At 39.9% G+C, this 23607-nt stretch overlaps 1 protein-coding gene across 1 annotated transcript in view; it reads right to left on the bottom strand.

Moving 5' to 3' along the window:
• Positions 1 to 3506: 3506 nt before the first annotated feature.
• RNF115 (ring finger protein 115) overlaps positions 3507 to 23607 on the bottom strand; it is a gene marked incomplete at its 3' end in the record, with an annotated part of 59084 nt that continues 38983 nt past the window's right edge. Inside the window, exons 5-9 of the mRNA XM_079698686.1 lie at positions 9766 to 9816; positions 8517 to 8589; positions 7493 to 7586; positions 4843 to 4958; positions 3507 to 3638 (exon numbers count right to left, since the gene is read on the bottom strand). Coding sequence (XP_079554812.1) covers positions 3507 to 3638; positions 4843 to 4958; positions 7493 to 7586; positions 8517 to 8589; positions 9766 to 9816 — 466 coding nt within the window. The remainder of the gene's footprint in view (positions 3639 to 4842; positions 4959 to 7492; positions 7587 to 8516; positions 8590 to 9765; positions 9817 to 23607) is intronic.

A 23607-nucleotide genomic window follows, 5' to 3' on the forward strand; every position in this document is an offset into this window, starting at 1 on the left:
TCAATTTGTCATCAATAACTTATCAAGAAAATTTTTTGAAAACAATAGATAACTGTGTCTGAGTTCAATTAATTATAATACAGAAACAAGAGATGACAAACACCCTTTCCTCAAAGCCATTTATCCTCAACCTTCAGAAATGACCAGACTTTAGCTCCAGTGAATCCATTTGCCACACCACATAACGGGGTGCCTGCCCAAGCTAACAGTGCCCTATAACAGAGAACTACAGAAACACATGGGCCTAAGGCACATACAATGAGAGAATCAAACTAAAGCTCCAGTCCTCTGCTGTACCCCTGCTCACTTTATCTACTTCGGTGCCCACAATACCCCTTCTTCCTCTAGAGTGAAATGTGCATATATGCATGTGTCTATGAATATATACATACACATATATATACACACACACATATATACAAATGTGCAATACAAAGACATAAACAAGGAATTTTCCTCCTAATAACTATTTAATCCAACTGAGACTTGTTGCGGGGGGAAGAAACAAATTCTTGCCCCCAAATCCTCCTTCCAACTTGAGAACTAACTATTGGACCAGAAGAGTACTGCTCAAGGAAAACATTTAACAAGCACTTGCTCAATTGTTATGCAGCAAATGTTGACAACTAAGGAAGCTATCTGGATACTTCAGGTTTCCCAACTCTTCAGAGAACTGGCAATAGGAAATTTGCAGGAAAATTAATTTTTAATACCAGGATTATTCCTTCTCTCTGTTGGAGATATTGGTTAAATGTTCATCACTCTGCCCTGCCCACCCAACTGCCCAGTTCTGTCCAGCCAGAATAACCCATCTGGAAACTACCCAAGAAGCAATAATCACTTGGAGGCCAGCAAGGAATTGCCCTACATAACCTATCAACTTTCAGGTCTACCAATCTCTAGCAAGTCCCTCCTAATTATGTGCTAACATAGTTTTACTTCCTCTTTTATTTCAAATTATAATGAACAAAAGAATAAGAAAAAAAGACATTCATGAATAGGAAAACAATCTGTTTATCTATGCATGGAACTCAAAGGGTAGGCCATTTAGTACAAATGTAAAGGCCTCAAGTCTAAGGGCCCAAGATTTGAAATGGCAACTTTTTTCTATTCTCTTTGATAATGAGGGAAAGCTGAATCATCTCTCCCTTGACTCCTAGTAAGGCTCCAGTTTCCTGAGTCTGTAAGCCTTCCAGCTGTAAAGGAATGAACACCTGAGAAGTCTGGGTTATGTAGTCCTCTGCCTTGGGAACTATAGCAAACTGTGTTTGGCTCCATAATCATGTGAGCCAATTCCTTATAATAAATCTCTACACACAAACACACACACACACACACACACACACACACACAAACCCCTTACTGGTTCTGTTTCTCTGGAGAACCCTGACTAATACACTACCTAAATTAACCTGGAAGTCTGAGATGCCTCCTATTCTAGGAAGAAACACTACAGATTCATTAAGTAGGAGGGGTCTCAGAAACAGCAAACAGATTTATGCACTCTGTCTAAAAGAACAAAAAAAGTGAAGAAAATTTCAGATAACTTAGATTGATGCTATTTGTTCTTCCGTATATTGAAAAGTTAAATCCCAGTCCAGCACTTTGTTTGCATCCTTTTGTAAAGCTACTCAGATTCTTTCTAGTTCTCTAGTGTTAAGTAAAAATACACCCGCCTGTTCTGGCAACTCCAGACACTAACAAGCAGACAAAAACTTCCAGGCTGGCATCATTTTTCTGAGACAGCTAATATTGTTCCACTTGAAAACTACAATGTGCTCCAACTTCAGCCTAGCCCTTCTCCATCTAAGTAATGGCCATTAAATATTCACAGTATACCTCCCATGTCCCCTCAGGCTTATCACCCCTCATCATTCAAAACCAGTGTGTATTTCTGGGCTACATTTCAATAGCCATAGTAAATAGTTCACATTCTCCAAAGAAACGATCTCTACAGAGGATAACATAAGGCATATGAGAAAACATCTTTTATTCTCTCTGGGCCCAACCTGAATCATACCTTATGGTCACAACTTTTAGAGGCAGGCTATTAAATTAAACTCTCCCACTTTCTCTCTTCCCTCTCCCACTCCTCTGTCCTCTACTAAATTACAAAGATATCTCTAACCCCATCCCTCACCCCCAAAACCAGTGTACGACAGTCAACAAAAACCAAGGAAAGACTCCTAGCCAAGAGAGACTCACCAAAGAGCAGCCTTCTTGTTCTGATCATTCCAAACTATGAAGGGCTGATATGACCATACCATTGTTGCCCCTCTGTCACCCTTTTTGGTGCACCAACAGTGGTTACATGTCCCCATCATTTATTTTTGAGACTTTGAAGTTCCAACAACATTCTTAATCTTCTTCATTTATTCAACTTTAAACACTTAAATGTGCCAAAGAGCATGTGCATGTGCATGGGACACTGTTAGGCTGAAAAAAGAAGGCCTACCTCTCCTAGGCCAAGTTGTTTGGGCATGATCACAATAATCAGTAAGACTCCAAGTACAGCCAGAACCAAGCAAACAGAAAGGTTTCAGAGATGATAAATGGGCTTAAAAAATTAAAATGGGACAACATAAAATCTCAATTCCTGAAGACCAGTGAATTACAAAAAACAATGACTTAGCTGTAGAAGCAGTGATAAAGTAATTCTATTTCTGTGAGGGAAATTATTTTAAGGTCCCCAGAATAAACAATGAGTTGGGGATCACTAAAACACCTTGGAACCAAAGATTTCAAACATCTGTCTTTCTGTACCTGTATGCTGCCCAACTCATTCCCAAAAAGGAACCAGAATCAGATTCCTCCCAACATAAGACTCCTAAGACATGTCAGGTTGGTTTCTGCAGAAGCTGCGTCTTGTGAAGTAGTCTTTAAAAATAAAAATGAGAAAACCAAAGAGTACAATGATAAGCCACTTTCTCCTTCCCACTGTAATTTTTCTTTGATTTGCTCTCTGAAAATTTAAGAAAAAACAAGAATCATTAGTGTCTCAGATTCTTGAATTAATCTGATCTCACTTCGTGGCTAATGTGGCCAAAAGTAGATGCTTTTGTACAATTAAAACAGAAGGACTTTATATCAGCAGGACTTTAGGGCTCTGGTTCCACTGTATTTAGTGTAAAGTACACTAATGATAGGGTGGAGGTTGGAGAAAGAGGTGGAAACATCCATCACAAGGTAACATGACAGATAGCAGGACCCTAGCTAGACTTTAAGGAACTGATTCTATTCTGGCAGGGGAAACCCACATAATTAAGTTTCGCACTTACAAAATTATCGCTCTGAATTCAAGAATGAGAGGCATTTGGTTGTAGATACCATCCCATCTGTAGATACTAACTTTAAATTTAGAGAAGAAAAACACTCAATGAATTAGTATTATGGGTTGGGGTTTCTTAGGTGATTCCTAAATTCACCTACGATTTCTTTGTTTTGATACAATTAACAGCTGTGGTAAGAGGTCTACCATAGCCCTGGCTCAGAGGTGGTCTTTAGTTTCAGAAAGTCCATCGGTCATGTAGCTGGCTGTCACTGCTAAATCTGTTGCTTGCAGAGGACCCAGAGGTCTGGGTTTGCTGAGTAGAGTCCTCACCATTTAAGCTCTTCCTACATACAGGACATGCGTCGTGCTGAAACAGAAAGATATCAGTCCACGTGAATAGCCTGACACGAAAGCTGGAAGAACTAAACACTTAAGAAACCCTGAGAGTTAGCAGGTAGAAAAACCAAAAGGGCATGAATTCTCACAGAATGTACGCTGGGCTCCACGTGTAACACCAGGACATCTCCCAAACAGAATTTCAACAGAACTGACAGAGAATTCTAGGCAGCAACTTAACAATAGCTAACACATATCACCAAGCAGAACTAACTAGAAACAATGACCTGAGATGGTCTAGAGCAGGGATCAGCAAACGTTTCCTGTAAAGGAAAAGGCAGTAAATACTTTAGTCGTTGCAGGCCACACCATCTATGTTGCAACTACTCAACTCTGCTGATGTAGCACAAAAGTAGCCATAGACAATTTGTAAACAAATGGGCATGGCTGTGTTGCAATAAAACTGCATTTACAGAAATAGGTGGCAGGCCACAGGGACCTGCAGGCTGTAGTCTGCTAACCCCTGGTCAGAGAAGTTCCAAACAGATTAATAATCTAAAACACAGAATGGTGCTACTAGGAGTTAGCCAGGGACTAAAATCTGATCTGCTTGGCTCTCTAAAACTGCTTGGTTTTTTTGTTTGTTTTTAAAAAATTTTTTATTGGAGTATAGTTGTTTTACAATGTTATGTTAGTTTCTACCGTACAGCAAAGTGAATCAGCTACACGTATACATATATCTCCTTTTTTGGATTTCCTTCGCGTTTAGGTCACCGCAGAGCACCGAGGAGAGTTCCCTGTGCTATACAGTAGGTTCTCATTAGTTATCTATTTTATACATAGTATCAATAGTGTATATATGTCAATCCCAATCTACCAATTCATCCCACCCCTCCCTTTCCCCCTTGGTATCCTTACATTTGTTCTCTGCGTCTGTGCCTCTATTTTTGCTTTGTAAATAAGATCGTCTATACCAATTTTTTCAGATTCCACATATATGTGTTAATACACGATATTTGTTTTTCTTTCTGACTTACTTCACTCTGTGTGACAGACTCTAGGTCCATCCACGTTTCTATAAATGACCCAATTTCGTTCCTTTTTATTGCTGAGTAATATTCCATTGTATACATGTACCAATTAACTGTTAACTATACCCTTACTGTGAACCATCCCCCCAAGAAGATATGACTGGCACAGTTGCCCCATCACAGATGAGAGCTGTCTGTACTTACCAGTTCTAACCACGGCACAATACAACTGCTGTGAAAGAAGTGGTTGCAGGGTAACTGCCGGACTTCCTCCTCAACTGTGTAATCCTCTTTGCATACTGGACACTCTAAACCCTTATCTGTTGGAGGAGGAAATACCTTTTAAAATAAACAAGCAAAAAGAAGAAAAAAACTAGCCCAATGTCTTTAACAGCCAAAGGAATACACAAAGTAAAGATAAAGTGCACCCAAGGTGGAAGCAGATAGGAAGCATGAATTTTATTTCAAATTGGGGATAGAGGTGGTAGTAGACAGGGTTATGAGAAGGAGGACTGATTAATGGGCCTGTTCCAATAAGGCCCAGACAGGAACTATATAAGGCCTACTTTTCAATGTAAAGAGTTGGAAGAACTGGGGCTTAGATTATCTTTTAAGTAAAACAGGAAAAACATCTTCCCAAGTGTGTGAAAGCCTTCTGGCAGTTTCTACTTAGGAAACACTGGCAATCCGTCCACCACAACCAAAGGACTCATCTCGGCAATTTTGGCAGTTCCCATTCAGTGTCTCAAGCCACTTTTACCCTACTACTTTCTACATCACACATCCTATTTCATCATGGTTACCCTAAAGCCTCTTTTACAAGTTGTTCATTAAAAGCTGTACCAAGAGATAGTGCTACAGAACTGCAAGCCCCAAGGGTAGCTCAGGCTCCAAGTCCAGAGACAGGAAGCCCTCTTCTCAAGAGAAAATGGCTACAAACTGAATGGGGGATACCAGGCAGCAAATTCCAAGTTTCCCAAGTTTGGCTAGTAATACCAGCTAGTCTATCTCTCCAGTAGCTGGGCTATGTATGTTACATGCTCCACAGTACTCAAGGCATTTGGAGTAAAATACCACTTAACAGATTCACTCCTTCCTCTCTATTCCCACCACCTGAGCCCTAATTTTAGCTTCTACTTCTCATGCCTACTCTACTCTAACAGCCTCCCAGGTAGCATCCCCGACTCCAGGCCTTCCAGATATATCCTATATTTTGCTACCAGCTACTTTTCCCTAATATCAGCTTCATAGCAATTCCCAGCTCATCTTCACTTGGATTCTCAGCTGGCACCTCAAAATCAACAAATTCAAAATTAAAAACATCACATCACCTCCTCATCCAAACCAGGGCCGGCTCACAATTCCCCCAGCCCTGATGTCAGCACCACCTCTGTGGTTATAGAGTTGCAAAATCTTAGAATCATCTTTCACCCTTTCCCCTCCTTTATCCCATTATGCAATCAGTGATGAAAGCCTTTCTTCAAAATGATCTGAGTCTACCCTTTCCTTTCTGTTAGCATTGCCACCATCACCTGAACCCCATCAGGATGCTGCAACAGCCCCTTAAATCTCTGTTTCTGCTTCCTCTCTCTTTCAATCTATTTTTTTTTAATGATTGCTTTTTAAATTTATTTATTTATCTACTTTTGGCTGTGTTGGGTCTTTGTTGCTGCACGTGGGCTTTCTCTAGTTGCATTGAGTGGGGGCTACTCTTTGCTGTGATTCATGGGCTTCTCATTGTGTTGGCTTCTACTGTTGTGGAGCACGGGCTCTAGGCACAGGCTTCAGTAGTTGCAGCATGCGAGCTCAGTAGTTGTGGCTCACGGGCTCTAGAGTGCAGGCTCAGTAGTTGTGGCTCAGGGGCTCTAGAGTGCAGACTCAGCAGTTGTGGCACACGGGATTAGCTGTTCCACAGCATGTGGGACCTTCCCAGGCCAGGGCTCGAACCTGTGTCCCCTGCACTGGCAGGTGGATTCTTAACCGCTGCGCCACGAGGGAAGTCCCTTCCCATCTATTTTAGACACTACCCTCCAAACTAATCTTCCCTAATGACCACTTAAATTCCCTCATTCTTCCATTTGGGGACATACAAAACTTACCTACTACCTAAACTATCCAGCCCTAACTACTCTGCCAGTTTCAGGGTCCTCTACAACAAGGCCCCACCCTTCCTATCCAGTCATACCTCCCACTACTCCCCAAATCAGATTCTATTTCAGGTCTAATGAGGTTACACTCCTTATACCTGATCCAGACACCATGTCCATGCTGACATTCTTCATTGGTTCATACTTTTCCATATATAGAATAATCTCTCTAAGATGGCCCATCCTGTCTTTAAAATCTTCTGACTCTAAACTGGAATTTATGGGGAAAGAAACTCCCAGTCCAGAATAATGTCCCTTATCACTAAGTTCTTTTAGTGCTTATAGATAAAATAATGTCTATGTCTAATGTACCTGAGTATAGGGTAGATGTGAAACAAATGCCTAGCCTCCCATTTTTTCTCTTCCTTTTCTCCCAAAGTCAGTATCATCTGCTCAACCACTTTTTATACTATTGTCTAATCATTTGGTAAGTTTTGCTTCCCCTAGTAAGTTCTTTAAGAAATGAAGTCTTCTATACCTTTGTACCTCTTTATTTCCTGCATGGCATCTAGAAAACCAACATGGTAATTGCTCAGGAATTACCTGTTGACTAACCCTAATGAAGGGGCAGGTACCTTCCATATCTGGCACCCAGGTATAAATTTTAGGAGTGCTACAGCTCCACTTGAAGATCTTTAGTATAGGAAATGGCTCAGATTCTGAACAGAGATAATAAGATGACAAAATACGTATGAAAATGAACCTACCAACTTGTTCCCGAGTTACTGTCACTGTTGGAAGAGATGTGATCTTTTCCTTGTCAGCTGGGGGAGGCCCTGTGTTTTCCAGTTGTCCTAAAAGCTACAAAAAAAGAAAAAAGAAGAAGAAGAAGTGGTAGACATCTAACTATCCCTAGGGAGGGAGCTGTTCCAGCTGAGAACAGTGCAGATATTAAAAATGTTAGTTGCTCTTACTTCTGCAAGGCTATGAGAGGCTTGGGTTTGCCCTTTCCTGCTGCCAGAACACTCATAATTGCTTTACAATTTCAGAGTGACATTAGTATAAGCCCACAGACAGATCCATCATTGCAGGGCCCACCTCTGGGCATAAAGCAACTTCGGAGACAGCAAAAGGGCTGTGATGTCATGAATAAAACTACAGCTTAACAAAACGTAATACTTAACCAGTTCAAAAACTTCATTTTGCTGAAAGGAAAAAAAGGGTCAGAGTATGGAAAATAGCACAAGGTAAGCCAAGAAATAGGTAAATTACTGCCTACAAGAAGACCTGGATATAAACAACATGCTTTCTAGTCTCAGCAATCCACAAGGGAAATGAAAAACCAATTAAATTAAAATAAACATAAACAAGTGGAAGCAATTATACATGGCATGGGAATACCTTTTTCTCTGCTTCCTTCCCCTACTTTGTTCCATCTAGCAGAAATCCCTGCTTCAACATATGAGCAGACCCTTCTTTTTTGTGAAGTACCTGTTAATAGGATCCTCATAGGACTGAACAAGAGGACAAAAATATAAAATATTGTTTGTTATAGAAGTCTTTTCTTCCTTTGGAGTTGAAGCTATCTTCTAGAAAGTCCCTAGGATCAAGAAAGTACATGGATGCTAAACCCATAAACCATCTATCCCTTTAGTAAAATGGAAACCCACAAGCTCAAACTATTAGGGAAAGCAGAGTGACTGCCGTTTCAGAAAGTAGCAGAAGGAAAGCAGGAAGCCTGTGGAACCATGAGACACACTGAACAGACACCCTCAAAAGGCAGCTCCTCACCTGAGTTACAATGGCATCAAGCCCTGTCTGACCCCAGGCATAGTCCCCAGGGTTGGAGTGCAGCATCCCGCTCCTATACATGAGATGAGACACAGAGCATTAGATGGAGTGACCAGGCTCCGCCTTACACCACAGAAAGATTGGCAGAGGAATCCTGTTCTCTCTCAGAGCTGGAAAGTCACCAGTTCTCTAGAATCAAGTGGCAAAGAATTTCTCAATAATTTCAAGGTCAAACAGATTATCCAGAGGCAGTCTCTCATTCTCTAGGAATTTTTGCTTAACTGTATACAACATAAAATGTGAAGCTACCTAAAATACCACATGACAAACCAGAGCAAAAAGAGTGACTCATCGCCTATTGGTTAAGAAAAGTTTGTCTTCTCTGTGCCCATTTAACTTAAACATAGATGGAGCTGCTTTTTAAGGAGAGTTTTCCCTTCGTGATCAGCAAGAATCGACAGCAGACTTCCCTCATTCTAAGACTCGGCCTGTGGTCCTGGACAATGAGGAGCTTTCACGTAGAGAAGCAGCCACAGCAGTGTCTCTGAATCACAACTTAGAGGAATCACAAAAGGGACTTGGCAGCACCTCTTTCTGGAGCTGTTGGTGTACTAGCCTGGATGACAGATATCCAGACTCTTTGGCTGGAACACGTTTAAAGAAACTAGAGGCTGGAAAATAGGGTAACTGTGTGGAAGGACTGAGGTCCCTTTGAGCAAAGAAGCCTTCTGGGGCAGAGTCAGAAATGGCAAATAACTGTCCAGACAAGAGGAAATTCCATCTTTAACCCGTACCGTACGTGTCACTCTGATACTCTTATTTCTTCTGAAAAACCTTCTTACTTTCAAAAACAAGGAAGTTAAGCAGTATCTTTTCAATTTCAGAAATTCTTAAGGAATAAAATCTTCCCATATGATCTAGAGAAACACACAAATCAGATACCAAGCCTGATAGGGACCATTTCATTCCCCACCTCAACACAACTCTTACACCTGAATATGAATAGAATCAGACACACCCAGTACCCAGACATCCTGTGGGCCCAGGATAGCCCTCATGAGCCTGAATTATAAAGAATAAGTTCTGATTAAGTTTGGGCTCAGCAGACAATGGCAGTCTTTAACAGCCTGCCAATTACACCTATATACTCACCTATGCAGCTCTTTCTTTCTCACTATGGCACAGATACTACCATACCTAAAATGATGCTACTGCAGGAGAGTAAGACAGAAGGCAATTAATTACTTACCAAGAAAATGGGGATCCAGGAATGAATCCTGCAATGATCTGTTGTAGTACTCTGTTGAAGGAAAAAAATTAGATAAGACAACAGGCTAATGAAAGTACTCTATAGATATCCATGGCTGACTAATCACCAACTCCTTCCCCAAAACACAATGGCTTTTCACTATTATACAATAGAGAGCACCAGAAATCAGTCCACTACATGGTAGAGTGCTACTTTGCTATTATGGCTGTCTTCCTGAACTCTGCTACTTTATGTATTAATAGATTTTTATGAATTAAGCTGGAAAGGAATCTGATTGTATGGTTAGTTTTCAAACTATGATTCTTGGATCCTTGGCAGCAAAATGAGAGGCTGAAAGGGATGCTAAGCCAGGGAGATTCTGGACCCACTTCCCTACAACAAGGGTAGTTCCATTTTTGTGTGTTATGCACATTGTGCAAGATACTATTTAAAGGGTCCTTTTGTACCAGTTCAACAATAGCTAACTATACTATGTGTTTGTTTTAAAATATGTTCACAAGTTATTTTATACTCCCCCTTTGGGTGTAGGTTGGACTTAATGACTTACTTTTTTTTTTTTTTCTGAGGTACAACTGACAAATAACATTATATATATATATATTTTTTTGCGGCATGCGGGCCTCTCACTGTTGTGGCCTCTCCTGTTGCGGAGCACAGGCTCCGGACACGCAGGCTCGGCAGCCATGGCTCACGGGCCTAGCTGCTCCGCGGCATGTGGGATCTTCCCAGACTGGGGCACGAACCCGTGTCCCCTACATCGGCAGGCGGACTCTCAACCATACTGTGCCACCAGGGAAGCCCTACATGTTTTTTTTTTCAGGTGTACAACACAATGATTTGATGTTTGTATATAATGCAAAGGATCACCACAATAAGACTAATTAACATTCATTACCATACATAGTTCTAAAATTTTACTTTCTTGTGATGAGAACTTTTAAGATCTACTCTCTTAGCAACTTTCAAATATGCAATACAGTATTAAAATGATAATACTGTAATTAACTATAGTATCTTATTGTGGGTTTGATTTGCATTTCCCTGATGATACAGTCACCGTGTTATACATTATATCCCCATTATTTATTTTATAACTGAAAATTTGTCCCTTTTGACCCCTTTCACCCATTTCACCCATACCCCAACCCCTGCCTCTGGCAACTCACCAATCTATTCTCTATATCTGTGAACTCGGTTACTGAATTCTTTTTTTAGATTCCACATATTAGATCATACAGTATTTGTCTTTCTCTTTGTCTCATCTATTTCACTGAGCATAATGCCCTCAAGGTCCATCCACGTTGTTGCAAATGGCAAGATTTCATTCTTTTTCACGGCTGAATAACATTCCACTATATATATGTACCACAATTTCTTCATCCATTCATCCATCAGTGGACCCTTAGGTTGCTTCCATGTCTTGGCTATGGTAAACAATGCTGCAATGAACAGGGGGATGCGTATATCTTTTCAAATTTGTGTTTCTGTTTTCTTCAGATGAACACCCAGAAGTGGAATTGCTGGATCATAAGGTAGTTCTATTTTTAATTTTTTGAGGAACCTCCATATTGTTTTCCATAGTGGCTACACCAATTTACATTCCTACCAACAGTGTACAAGGGTTCATTCCCTTTTCTCCACATCCTCATCAACACTTGTTATTTCTTACCTTTTTGATAACAGCCATTCTAACAGGTATGAGGTGATATCTCATTGTGGTTTTGATTTATATTTCTCTGATGATTAGTGATGTTGAGCATTTTTTCATGTGCCTGTTGGCCAACTGTAGGTCTTCTTTGGAAAAATGTCTATTGAAGTCCTCTGCACATTTTAAAACTGGGTTGTTTGTTTTTGTTGTTGTTGAGTTGCATGAGTTCTTTGTATATTTTGGATATTAACCGCTTGTTGGATACATCATTTGCAAATATCTCCTCCCATTCAGTAGGTTTCCTTTTCATTTTGTTGATTTCCTTCGCCATGCAGAAGCTTTTTATAGTTTGATGTAGTCCCACTTGTTCATTTTTACTTTTGTTGCCTCTGCTTTTGGAGCCATCCAAAAAAATCATGACCAAGACTGATGTCTTAGAGTTTACTGCCTGTTTTCTTCTAGGGATTTTATGGTTTCAGGTCTTATGTTCAAGTCTTTAATCCATTCTGAGTTAATTTTTGTGTATAGTGTAAGACAGTGGTCCAGTTTCATTCTTTTACCTGTTTTTCCAACACCGTTTATTAAAGAGACTGTCCTTTCTCACTGTATATTCTTGGCTCCTTTGTCATAAATTAATCGACCATATATGCAAAGGTTTATTTCTGGACCCTCTATTCTATTCCATTGATTTAGGTGTCTGTTTTTATGCCAGTACCATACTGTGACTTACTTCTTAACAATAGAATATGGTGGGATAATTGACTTCCAAGGCTAGTTCATAAAAGGCACTGTGGCTTCCTCCTTGCAGCCTCTCTTGGATTACTTTCTCTGGGACAGTGCCATATCAAGCAGTCCTGTGCAAAGGCCCACATGATAAAGAACTGAGGCCTCCTGACAAGAGCGAGAACAAACTTGCCAGACTTTGAGTAACTCCCAGTTGATTCTTCAGATAACTACAGCAATGGCCAATGTCTTGACTGTAAGCTCATGAGACCCTGGGCCAGAACCACCCAGCTAAGCTGCTCCCAGATTCCTGGCCCAGTGAACCTATGAGATAATAAATATCTGTTGTTTAAGCCTCTAAGCTCTGGGATAATTTGTTATACAGCAATAGATAACTAGTACAGATTTTGATACCTAGAAGTGAGTACTGCTGTAACAAAAACCTAAAATGCGGGAGTAGCTTTGGAACTCAGCAGAGGGCAGAGTTGGAAGGACTTTGAGGAGAGTGTGAGTAAAAGTTTGAAGAGCCTTTAAGAAATTGTAGAAGCATGATGGCTTTTGAGGAAGTTATGGGTGAGTACTTAAGGGAAAGTGAGAAAAATGTTTTTGGAAATGGGAGGGAAAGGGATCCTTGTTATGTATGTAGTGGGAAAAGCTGTTGCCTGATATAACATGGAAAGTGGAAGCTGTGGCTCATGAATGGGGTGATAATGTAGCTAACAAGATTTCCAGACAGGGGTGTTGAAGGTTCCTTTTGACTTCTTCTTGCTGTATTAAAATGCAAGAGAAGAGGAATAAATTAAAGGAAGAATAGTTAAAAAGGAGTTAAGACTAGATAATTCTGAAAATTTCTGGCCTCTCCAGATGGCAAATGATACTAAAATTAAGAAATAGCTTAAAAAAAAAAGAAAGAAATGGTTTCTGAGCAAAGATCAAATCATGGGCATTGCCAAGAAAATGGTTAAAGAGGAAGCCAAGAGTGTGGCTATAAAAATTCTTTGTTAAGACCTCAGAAAGAGGAGCTTCCCTGGTGGCGCAGTCGTTGAGAATCCGCCTGCCAATGCAGGGGACACGGGTTCGATCCCTGGTCCGGGAAGATCCCACATGTTGCGGAGCAACTAAGCCCGTGTGCCACAACCACTGAGCCTGTGCTCTAGAGACCGCAAGCCACAACTACTGAGCCTGCATGCCACGACTACTGAAGCCCGTGTGCCTAGAGCCTGTGCTCCACAACAAGAGAAGCCACCGCACTGAGAAGCCTGCACATGGCAACAAAAAGTAGCCCCCACTTGCCGCAACTAGAGAAAGCCCGTGCGCAGCAATGAAGACCCAATTCAGCCAAAAATAAATAAATTTTTTAAAAAAGACCTCAGAAAGTTCACATAGTGCCTAGAGAGCTATTCAATTAAACAACTGAGCTTCTAAGAAGCTTAAGTGTGTTGTATTAGTTTCCTAGGGCTGCCTTAACAAATTCCCACAAACTGGGTAGCTTAAAACAAGAGGAATTTATTCTCTCACAGTTTTGGAAGTCAGAAATCTGAAACTGAGATGCTATTAGGGTTAGTTCCTTCTGGAGTCTCTACGAGAGAATCTATTCCATGCCTCTCTCCCAGCTTCTGGTGGTTTCCAGCAATCCTTGCTGTTTCTTAGCTTGGAGACACATTATTCCGATCTCTGCCTCAGTCGTCATATGACTTTCTTCTCTGTGTCTTCTGTGTCCAAATTTCTCTCTTCTTATAAAAACACCATTGGATTAGGGCCCACTCTAACCCGATATGATCTCACCTTATTTTTATTTTTTTTTTTTTTGCGGTAGGCGGGCCTCTCACTGTTGTGGCCTCTCCCCTTGCCGAGCACAGGCTCCGGACGCGCAGGCTCAGCGCCATGGCTCACGAGCCTAGCCGCTCTGCGGCATGTGGGATCTTCCCAGACCGGGGCACGAACCCGTGTCCCCTGCATCGGCAGGCGGACTCTTAACCACTGCGCCACCAGGGAAGCCCTCACCTTATTTTGATTACACGTATAAAAGATCTTATTTCCAAATACGGTCACATTCACAGGTACTGGAAGTTATGACTTGAACATTTCTTTGGGGGTGGGGGGGATATAATTCTATCCCACTACAAGTATTGTCCTTCAGCAATCCCAGAAGAAGCCCAAGGTAAAAAAAGAGATTATATAAAAAGATTTGTGGGTATAACTATTGTTAATGGCATGAATCTCACTAATAGTAAAAAGAAACACTGCCAGCTTAAACTGAAAGGTACAGAGGCAGTACAAAATGAAAAGAGACCCTTTGGGCCCTCAAAATTCTACTGGCAAGAAGCAGGCTAAGAAAACTATGAAGTTGCAAATCTGGACTACTTTTTATGGAAAAGAATGACTCATAGGGTAGAATCAAGAGCCAGGAAGGAGGAAACAAGAGCTACAAAGAAGCATTCCTGCGTAGAAGTAGAACTAAGTCCTAATCAAGGAAGGTCCAACACTTATCCAGACAAACATTAAAATTGCTACGAATCAGTGACTTCTTTGTGCCTTTCATCTTCTCCCTTTTTAAACAGGAAGCTCTATACCTGTTTATTATACGCCTGTCCCATCACTATACGTTGCGTATATATGAGGGGTAGAAAACTTGCCTCTTTGGTTTATAGATCTCCACATCAAAAGGAATTATGTCTGAGGAACTACACGCAAAGAGCCTCATCCACACTTGGACTTAAGTAAATGACAACCACCTGAATTTCAAGTTGATGCTGTACAGGGACAAGACTTTTGGTGGGTCTTGGGAGGAGGTGAATGTATTTTGCACATGGGAGAAATGTAAGTAATTTCTGGCCAAACGTTAAAGTGTGGTAGTTTTCAAATACGTCCACAAATTCTTTAATAATCCTCCCCTTTAAGAGACAGAGCTTAATTCTCCTCCCCTTGAATGTGGACTGGACTTAGTGACTCACTTCTTATAGATAAAGTATGGCTGGAAGAACAGTGTTTGGCTTCCAAGATCAGGATATAAAAAGGCTTTATGGTTTTTCCCTTCTTCCTTTCTCTCTCTTGGATCACTTACTCTAGGGGAAGCCAGCTGCCAAGTCATGAAGACACCGAAGAAGTCCTATGGAGAAGTCCACACAGTGAGGAACTGAGGCGTCCTGCCAACAGCAATGTTAGTTGACCCATCTTGGAAGTGGATCTTCCAGCCCCAGTTTAGGGTTCAGATGACTGCAGCTACAGCAGACATTTTGATTATAACCTCATGAAAACCTTTACTAAAAACACCTAGGTAAGCTGCTCCCAAATTCCTGACCCTCAGAAACTGTGAGATGATAAATGTCTGTTGTTATAAGCTGCTAAATTCTGGGATAACCTGTTTACACAGCAATAAGTAACTAATACACCCTCCCTGCTTGCTAGTACAGACACACCTCAGAGATATCACAGGTTTGGTTCCAGACCACTGCAATAAACAAATTTTTTGGTTTCCCAGTGCATATAAAAGTTATGTTTACACTATACTGTAGTCTACTAAGTGTGCAATAGCATTATGTCTAAAACATTGTACATAACCTTAATTTAAAAATACTTTATTGCTAAAAATGCTAACCATCATCTGAACCTTCAGCAAGTTGTAGTAGTAACATCAAAGATCACTGAGCACAGCTCACCATAACAAATACAATAATGAAAAAGTTTAAAATATTACAAGAATTATGAAAATGTGACACAGAGACATGAAGTGAGCAAATGCAGTTGGAAAAATGGCACCGACAGACTTTCTAGACGCAGGGTTGCCACAAACCTTCAATTTGTAAAAAACGCACTATCTGCTAGGTGCAATAAAGTGAAGTGCAATAAAATGGGGTATGCTGTACAGCTGGCCCTCTGTATCCACCGGTTCTGCGTCTACGAACTTAACCAACCAAGGATTGAAAATATTGGGGGGGGGGGGGGATCTCCAGAAAGTTCCAAAAAGCAGAACTTAAATTTGCCGTGCACCACCAACTATTTATATAGCATTTACATTGTATTTATAACTATTTACATAGCATTGTATTAAGTGTTACAAGTACTCTAAAGATGATTTAAAGTATACAGGAGGATGTACATAGGTTATTTGCAAATACTACACCATTTTATATCAGGGGTGAGAATCCTCAGATTTTGGTATCCCCGGGGGGGGGGGGTTCCTGAAACCAATGCTCCCGATGGATACTGAGGGATGACTAATTAGAAGAACAGTTTATCACATGCTTGAACTAACCAATAAGTAAATGGTAATAATCAAGTTTGAGAGAGAGTCTAGTTCCTTGAAGTTCTAAAGCTGACCCTATACAAATACTTGGAATTGCCAGGGACACCTCAATGGATCAGCCACTGATTTCCCCTTTATCGGCTGCTTACCCTCTGGAAGTGAGATGTTGGTTCCACCTCAGCAGTGACAGAGAGAACTGCTCAGGGTGACCCCAGTAAGTGTATGAGCTGTTGTTAGGAGATTATCTTCACTTGATACATACAGTATTTACACTGACTTTTTTTTTAAACAAAAACTTTTTCTTGTTAAAGTACAAGGTAGCTAAAAGGCATAGGGGAAGAGGTGTATGTATTTAATTTTAGCGACCCACAGAAGAGAAAAAGCAATCCACAGGGTCTGGAGGGGTATGCTAAGACCAGATAAGAGTATTCACGTAGTCTCCAAAGCTGGAATCTCTCTAGGTTTTCCTCCTAGCTCCCTTCTCAGACTCCTCTACTTATTCCTCCTGTCTTCCAAATTTCTAATCAATGAGAGCCCAGAGCTCAATTCTCTGAGCTCTTCTATTTTCTATCTTGACTCTTTTGGCAATTTCATCCAGTTTTATAATTTTAAGTATCATAAAGAGGCAACAACTTCCAGATTTTATCTCTAGCCAAGACCTCTGCCTACTCAACATCACCACTTGAATGTGTAATAAGCACCTCAACCTTGTTATGTCCAAAACTGAACTCTTAGATCTTCTCCCCCAAACCTGTTCCCCCTAGTATTCCGCATTTCAGCTGATGGTGGCTCCATTTTTCTAGTTGCTCAGACCAAAAACCTTTTTGTCATCCTTAACTCTTCTTTCTGCTATACCTCACATCCAATCTGCCAGCAAATCCTATCATGCCCATTATCAAACTTTATCTAGAATCCAACCATTTTTTGCACTAACCCTCATCCAAGCCACTAGTATCTCTAACTTAGATTAATGCAACAGCCTCTTAAATGGTTTCTCTGCTTCTGTCTTTGCCCCTGTGCCTCTTGTACACACACATACCCCTGGTCATTCTATTATCAACACAGCAGTTAGAATGATCATTTTAAGACATAAGTTAGACCATGTCATTCTTCTGCCCTAAACTTCCTACTGGATTTCCACTGCACTCAGAATAAAAGCCTGTATAACAGGCGACCAGTCTCTACATGATCTCATACTCAGCTACCCAGCCCCAGCCCCAACAACTGCTCTGTGACCTCATCTACTATTCCCCTCTCTTACTCTGCTCCACACTAGACTCTCCTTGTTGGCACATTCTTGGCTCATTCCCTCACTTCCTTTATGTCTATTCAAAAACCTTCTCAACAAGGCCTTTGTTGACTATACTTTTTGAAACATCACTTCTCCCACACTCCCTAACTCCCTTCCCTGCCTTTTTTTCCCCATAGCATTTACTACTGCTTAACGCTCTATCGATTTAATTTATTTTGCTTGTCTGTCATCCCCCATTACTACGTAAATTCCACAAGGGCAATCATTTTTTACTGTTTTGTTCACTACTGTATGCCCAACATCCTGAATAGCACCTGGCATAGTAGTACACAAATGTTTATTGAATGACTTAAGAGACCCCAAGATGGGGCCCAATCAGATGGACACTGAAAGACATATACAATTTATTAAGATAAAAAAAGGAGATTATAAAATAGGTATAGTATGATTCCATTTCAATTATATAGATGTAGATATCTCATATATATATGGGAAAAGGTCTACATAATTATGTATCAAGGTATAATAACTGTGGCTATTTCTGGGTAATGTTGTTTTTTTAATCCATGCCAAAAACCAAAACAAACCTATTACTTTTAAATAGCAACAAAAAAAGTTAACAACCGAAATGAAGTCATTTCTCAAAATCTGAGTTGTGATTAGTGGTCAGAAAATGTTAAGTCCCAGAACCTAGGGTTAACTTCAGGAAAACATATTCTTAAGGAAGGAAACCTTAAATGTTAAGAGTACCACACTGATGGGCTTCCCTGGTGGCAAAGTAGTTGAGAGTCCGCCTGGCGATGCAGGGGACATGGGTTCGTGCCCCGGTCCAGGAAGATCCCACATGCAGCGGAGTGGCTGAGCCCGTGAGCCATGGCCGCTGAGCCTGCGCGTCCGGAGCCTGTACTCCACAACGGGAGAGGCCACAACAGTGAGAGGCCCGCGTACCGCAAAAAAAAAAAAAAAAAAAAAAGGGGTACCACACTGAAATAAAAGATAGGTTTTAATGTAATAAGTGCAACCTAAAGGGTGGTAATCTCTATGAAGCCAGGAAAGTATGAATGTATTAGTGTTGATCTAATACAAAGAAAAGGAACAAATGACAAACATAAATACTTTTCCATCCTAAAAATAAAATCATTAAGATGAAATATGAGGACTTCCCTGGTGGTGCAGTGGTTAAGAATCCACCTGCCAATGCAGGGAACACGAGTTCGAGCCCTGGTCCGGGAAGATCCGAGTAACTAAGCCCATGTGCCACAACTACTGAGCTTGAGCTCTAGAGCCCATGAGCCACAACCATTGAGCCCACGTGCCACAACTACTGAAGCCCGCACACCTAGAGCCCATGCTCCGCAACAAGACAAGCCACCACAATGAGAAGCCTGCGTACCACAACAAAGAGTAGCCCCTGCTCGCCACAACTAAAGAAAGCCTGCGCACAGCAATGAAGACCCAATGCAGCCAAAAATAAAATTAATTTTTAAAAAAAGATGAAATATGAATAATTCCTTAGGCTTATCACAATCCAAATGAAATTTCTCCAAAAGACTATGTAATTTCCTTTGCTGACTCTATACACACCAAGCAACCATCTGATTGCTTTTGATTTCTTGATATCTAGGAAATTCAAAGACATTATTAAGTTAATAAGCAGAAATGAGTTTTCCAGTCACTGAAGTAGAATTCCCCGAGTTGTAAATTAATAAATTACTCTTCTGGCACAGGTCAGATAATTATTTAAGGTTAGATAAGATGACCTGATTACACCCAGATAAACTATCATTTGAAAGCTGCAAATTAGAGGACTTTAGGCACACTCAATAAATATTTGCAGAACGGATGAACAATTGAAGACTTACCCTTCTTTATATGAGCAAAAAAGGCTTCACTCATGTCAGTGAAAAAGCCAAAGAAAATACATCTCATTTCAGGAGAGCTCCTTAAATTGGTGTGAGGAGCACATTAATAATCCCACAAAGGCTAATCCCTGACATCTGATTTCTTAAATGACAAAGTACTCTGTCTACAGTAAAATGGGTGGAATGATCAGAAGCCTGAGATGTAGCCCATGGAAACCACTAGCTGAGAACCTGACGAGGAGGATAAAAAGTTATACTACTTCTCAAATCAACAGGACAAACTGTTATCAGGAAGAAGCCAAGCCAGAATTTAATCAATTAAAAAAACCTATAAAATACAAAATTGTAAAGTGTTTTCAAAACATTGGGTGACATTATGACAACTACTGTAAAGTAATAACAATCATGTAGAACAATCTGAGTAGACCTGCTAATCAAGCAGAGTAGTAATATGCCCCAAAGATGTGTTGCGTTCCATTTACACTTACGTGAAAGAAAAGAGAAAATAAACTGAATTTAAAACTTCCCAAGTTCTACTTACTGACACACTGGTATGTGTCCCTTGGAAGAAAAATTTCTGAGAAAGTTAGGAAAATGCTTAATTCTTTTTTTTTTTAATTGGGAAGACTATAAGATACTGTTAAATTTTTTTCAATTATTTTGAAACATTCATAATCCCACCAAATACAAATATCATCATTTTTGCCATATCCTGGCTCCAATATTTAATGGGCTTCATACCCTTAGGCAATTTACCTAACCTCTCTGTGCCTCAGTTTCTACTGTAGAATGGAGATATTCACAGTAACTTCTCCAGAGAGTTATAGTGAAGATTAAACAAATACCTGAAAAGCACTCAGACCAGTACCTGTCACAAACTCTCAGCTATTATAACTACTAATTCATATGTTCCATACATACCTCTTAGCAACAAAATTAAAATTAACCATTCATTCAACACAAATATATACAATGTCCACTATAAAACAGACACTACCTAGAAGCTGGGAATACAAAAATGAATGAAATTCCACCCTAGACCATTAACCCTAGAAGTAACTGAAAAGGTTGTAACAGATCTGGTCCCCCAAAAGATTCTAGGTCCAGATGAAATTAAAGGTAACTTTTACCAAACCTTTAAGGAATAGATAATTCCTTATTTAAACTATTCCCAAGCCTAAGAACAAAGCAAGATTTCCCAGTTCATTTTATCAAACTAATACAACCCTGATACCCAAACTTGATAAAGATAACACAAGAAAATTACCAGCTCCCTTATGAATCGATGCAAAAATCCTAAAAAAGATTAGGAAGAAATCAACTCCAATAGTGTATTAAAAGATTAACACTCCTTGACAAAGTAGTTTTTATTCGAAGCCTGTTGAATTCAAACTGTTGGTTCAACGTGAGAAAATCTATTAGTTAATAAAATGTATTAATTGTTTAAAGGAGAAAAACTATAAGGGTCATTTTCATAGGCCTGCAAAGGTCATTTGATAAAATCACTAGTCATCCTCAATTAAAAGCCCATAATAAATTAGGAATAAAATAAACCTTTCTTAATGTGATAGGAACCAAAAGTGAATATGCTTAATAAAGAAACACTAATTCACTCTCATTTAAGTCAGGAAGAAGACAAAGATGGCTACACTTAGACAACTTTGTTCTGATAATATAGTCAATGCAACAGATAAGAAAAAATAATGAGGCATAAACATAGAGGAAAAATACAATCAATATTTGTATCAATCAACTGATATATCTGCTAATCTAGCAACCTTAGAGAACAAAATGAAAAACTATTAGAGCTAATAAGAGAATTCAATTAAGTAGCACGGGGTTGGGTAACAATCTATCTAATAATCAGTTTAAAATTAAGTGAAACCATAAAACTTTACTGAATAACATAAAAAAAGAACCAAACAAATTGAGATATGAGCCATGGGCCTAGATGAGAAGTTTCAATATTATAAAAAGTATCAACAGTCAGTCCCCAAATGAACTTCCCCAAATGAACTTCCAATCAGAATCTCAATGGGATGGGAGAGAGGTCAGAGATTGACAAATTTGCATTTAAAATTCATTTGAAAGAGTAAATGTAAGAGAAGCATCCAAAAATTTTTGCAAAGGAACAATAACGAAGTGGACTTTCACTACTAGCTATCAAATCATACTATAAAATTATAGAAAGTAAATCAGTAAGACATAGGCACAGGAGTACACAAATAAAGATCAGACCATAACAGAGAATCCAGATAGAGATGAATATGAAACTGTATATATAACAAAGGTAACATTTCCAATCACATGGATTATTCAATAAATGAGAGGGGACAGACCCTTAACTCAAAAAATACACAAGAATAATACACTCACCACCAGACGTGTGGGCACAAAACACAAGCCAAGCCAGAGATCCTCCCTGGGAGTTGACAGATGCACATATCCTCTGGGATGAATGCTCTAACGTTCTTATAAACTTGGAACTACAATTAGCTATCTTTCGTTTTACACAGGAGAGCAATCTAATAATGATGCCAGCAAAGAGAGAGACAGATGAAGATAACATACTGATTGACCATCTAGATCCATCTAAGAACATCTAATTTACATCCGTGGTTCTTAATATTGCCCCTACACAGCAACTTAGGAATCCAAGGAGATGGTTTTGCTAGTTACAGTAAATGGGGTAGTACCATTCATATTTAGTAGCAAGGAAAGAGCAGTGCTAGTCACCCTGCAAGAAATGGGAGGAAAGCCAAGACCAAAAAGAAACTGTCCTCCAGCATGCGTAATTTTTAAACATCCTGCCTGGACTTTCACTTGGGGAATATCTGTCTATAATTAACTGAGCCTAAACTCAACTCCATTCTACACAAAGTATTTCCAACTTGGTTTTAATATATACTGAATTAATTAATTTATTTATTTATTTATGACTGCATTGGGTCTTCATTGCTGTGCGCGGGCTTTCTCTAGTTGCAGCGAGTGGCGAGCGGTGGCTACTCTTCGTTGCAAATCAAAACTACAATGAGGTATCACCTCACACCAGTCAGAATGGCCATCATCAAAAAATCTACAAACAATAAATGCTGAAGAGGGTGTGGAGAAAAGGGATCCCTCTTGCACTGTCGGTGGGAATGTAAATTGATACAGCCACTATGGAGAACAGTATGGAGGTTCCTTAAAAAACTAAAAATAGAACTACCATACGACCCAGCAATCCCACTACTGGGCATATACCCTGAGAAAACCATAATTCAAAGAGTCATGTACCACAATGTTCACTGCAGCTCTATTTACAATAGCCAGGACATGGAAGCAACCCAAGTGTCCATCGACAGATGAATGGATAAAGAAGATGCGGCACATATATAAAATGGAATATTACTCAGCCATAAAAAGAAACAAAATTGAGTTATTTGTAGTGAGGTGGATGGACCTAGAGTCTGTCATACAGAGTGAAGTAAGTCAGAAAGAGAAAAGCAAATACCATATGCTAACACATATATATGGAATCTAAAAAAAAAAATGGTTCTGAAGAACCTAGGGGCAGGACAGGAATAAAGACGAAGACGTAGAGAATGGACTTGAGGACACGGGGAGTGGGAAGGGTAAGCTGGGATGAAGAGAGTGGCATGGACATATATACACTACCAAATGTAAAATAGATAGCTAGTGGGAAGCAGCCACATAGCGCAGGGAGATCAGCTGGGTGCTTTGTGACCACCTAGAGGGGTGGGGTAGGGAGGGTGGGAGGGAGACGCAAGAGGGAGGAGATGTGGGGATATATGTATATGTATAGCTGATTCACTTTGTTATAAAGCAGAAACTGACACACTATTGTAAAGCAATTATACTCCAATAAAGATGTTAAAAAAAAATACCCAGAGGTGATCCAGATACTGAAGTTACCAAAAAAGGGCTTTAAATTAACTATGACTAGTATGTTCAAATAAAGATGGAGAATATCACCAAAGAATCTGAATCCATACAGCAATCAAACTGAAATTTTAGAAATGAAAAACATCATATCTGAAATAAGGAATTCATCTGATAGGTTTAACAGGAGATCAAAAACAGCAGAAGA

The sequence above is a fragment of the Hyperoodon ampullatus genome (genome assembly GCF_949752795.1).
Source record: "Hyperoodon ampullatus genome assembly, chromosome: 2".
Lineage (NCBI taxonomy): Eukaryota > Metazoa > Chordata > Mammalia > Artiodactyla > Ziphiidae > Hyperoodon > Hyperoodon ampullatus.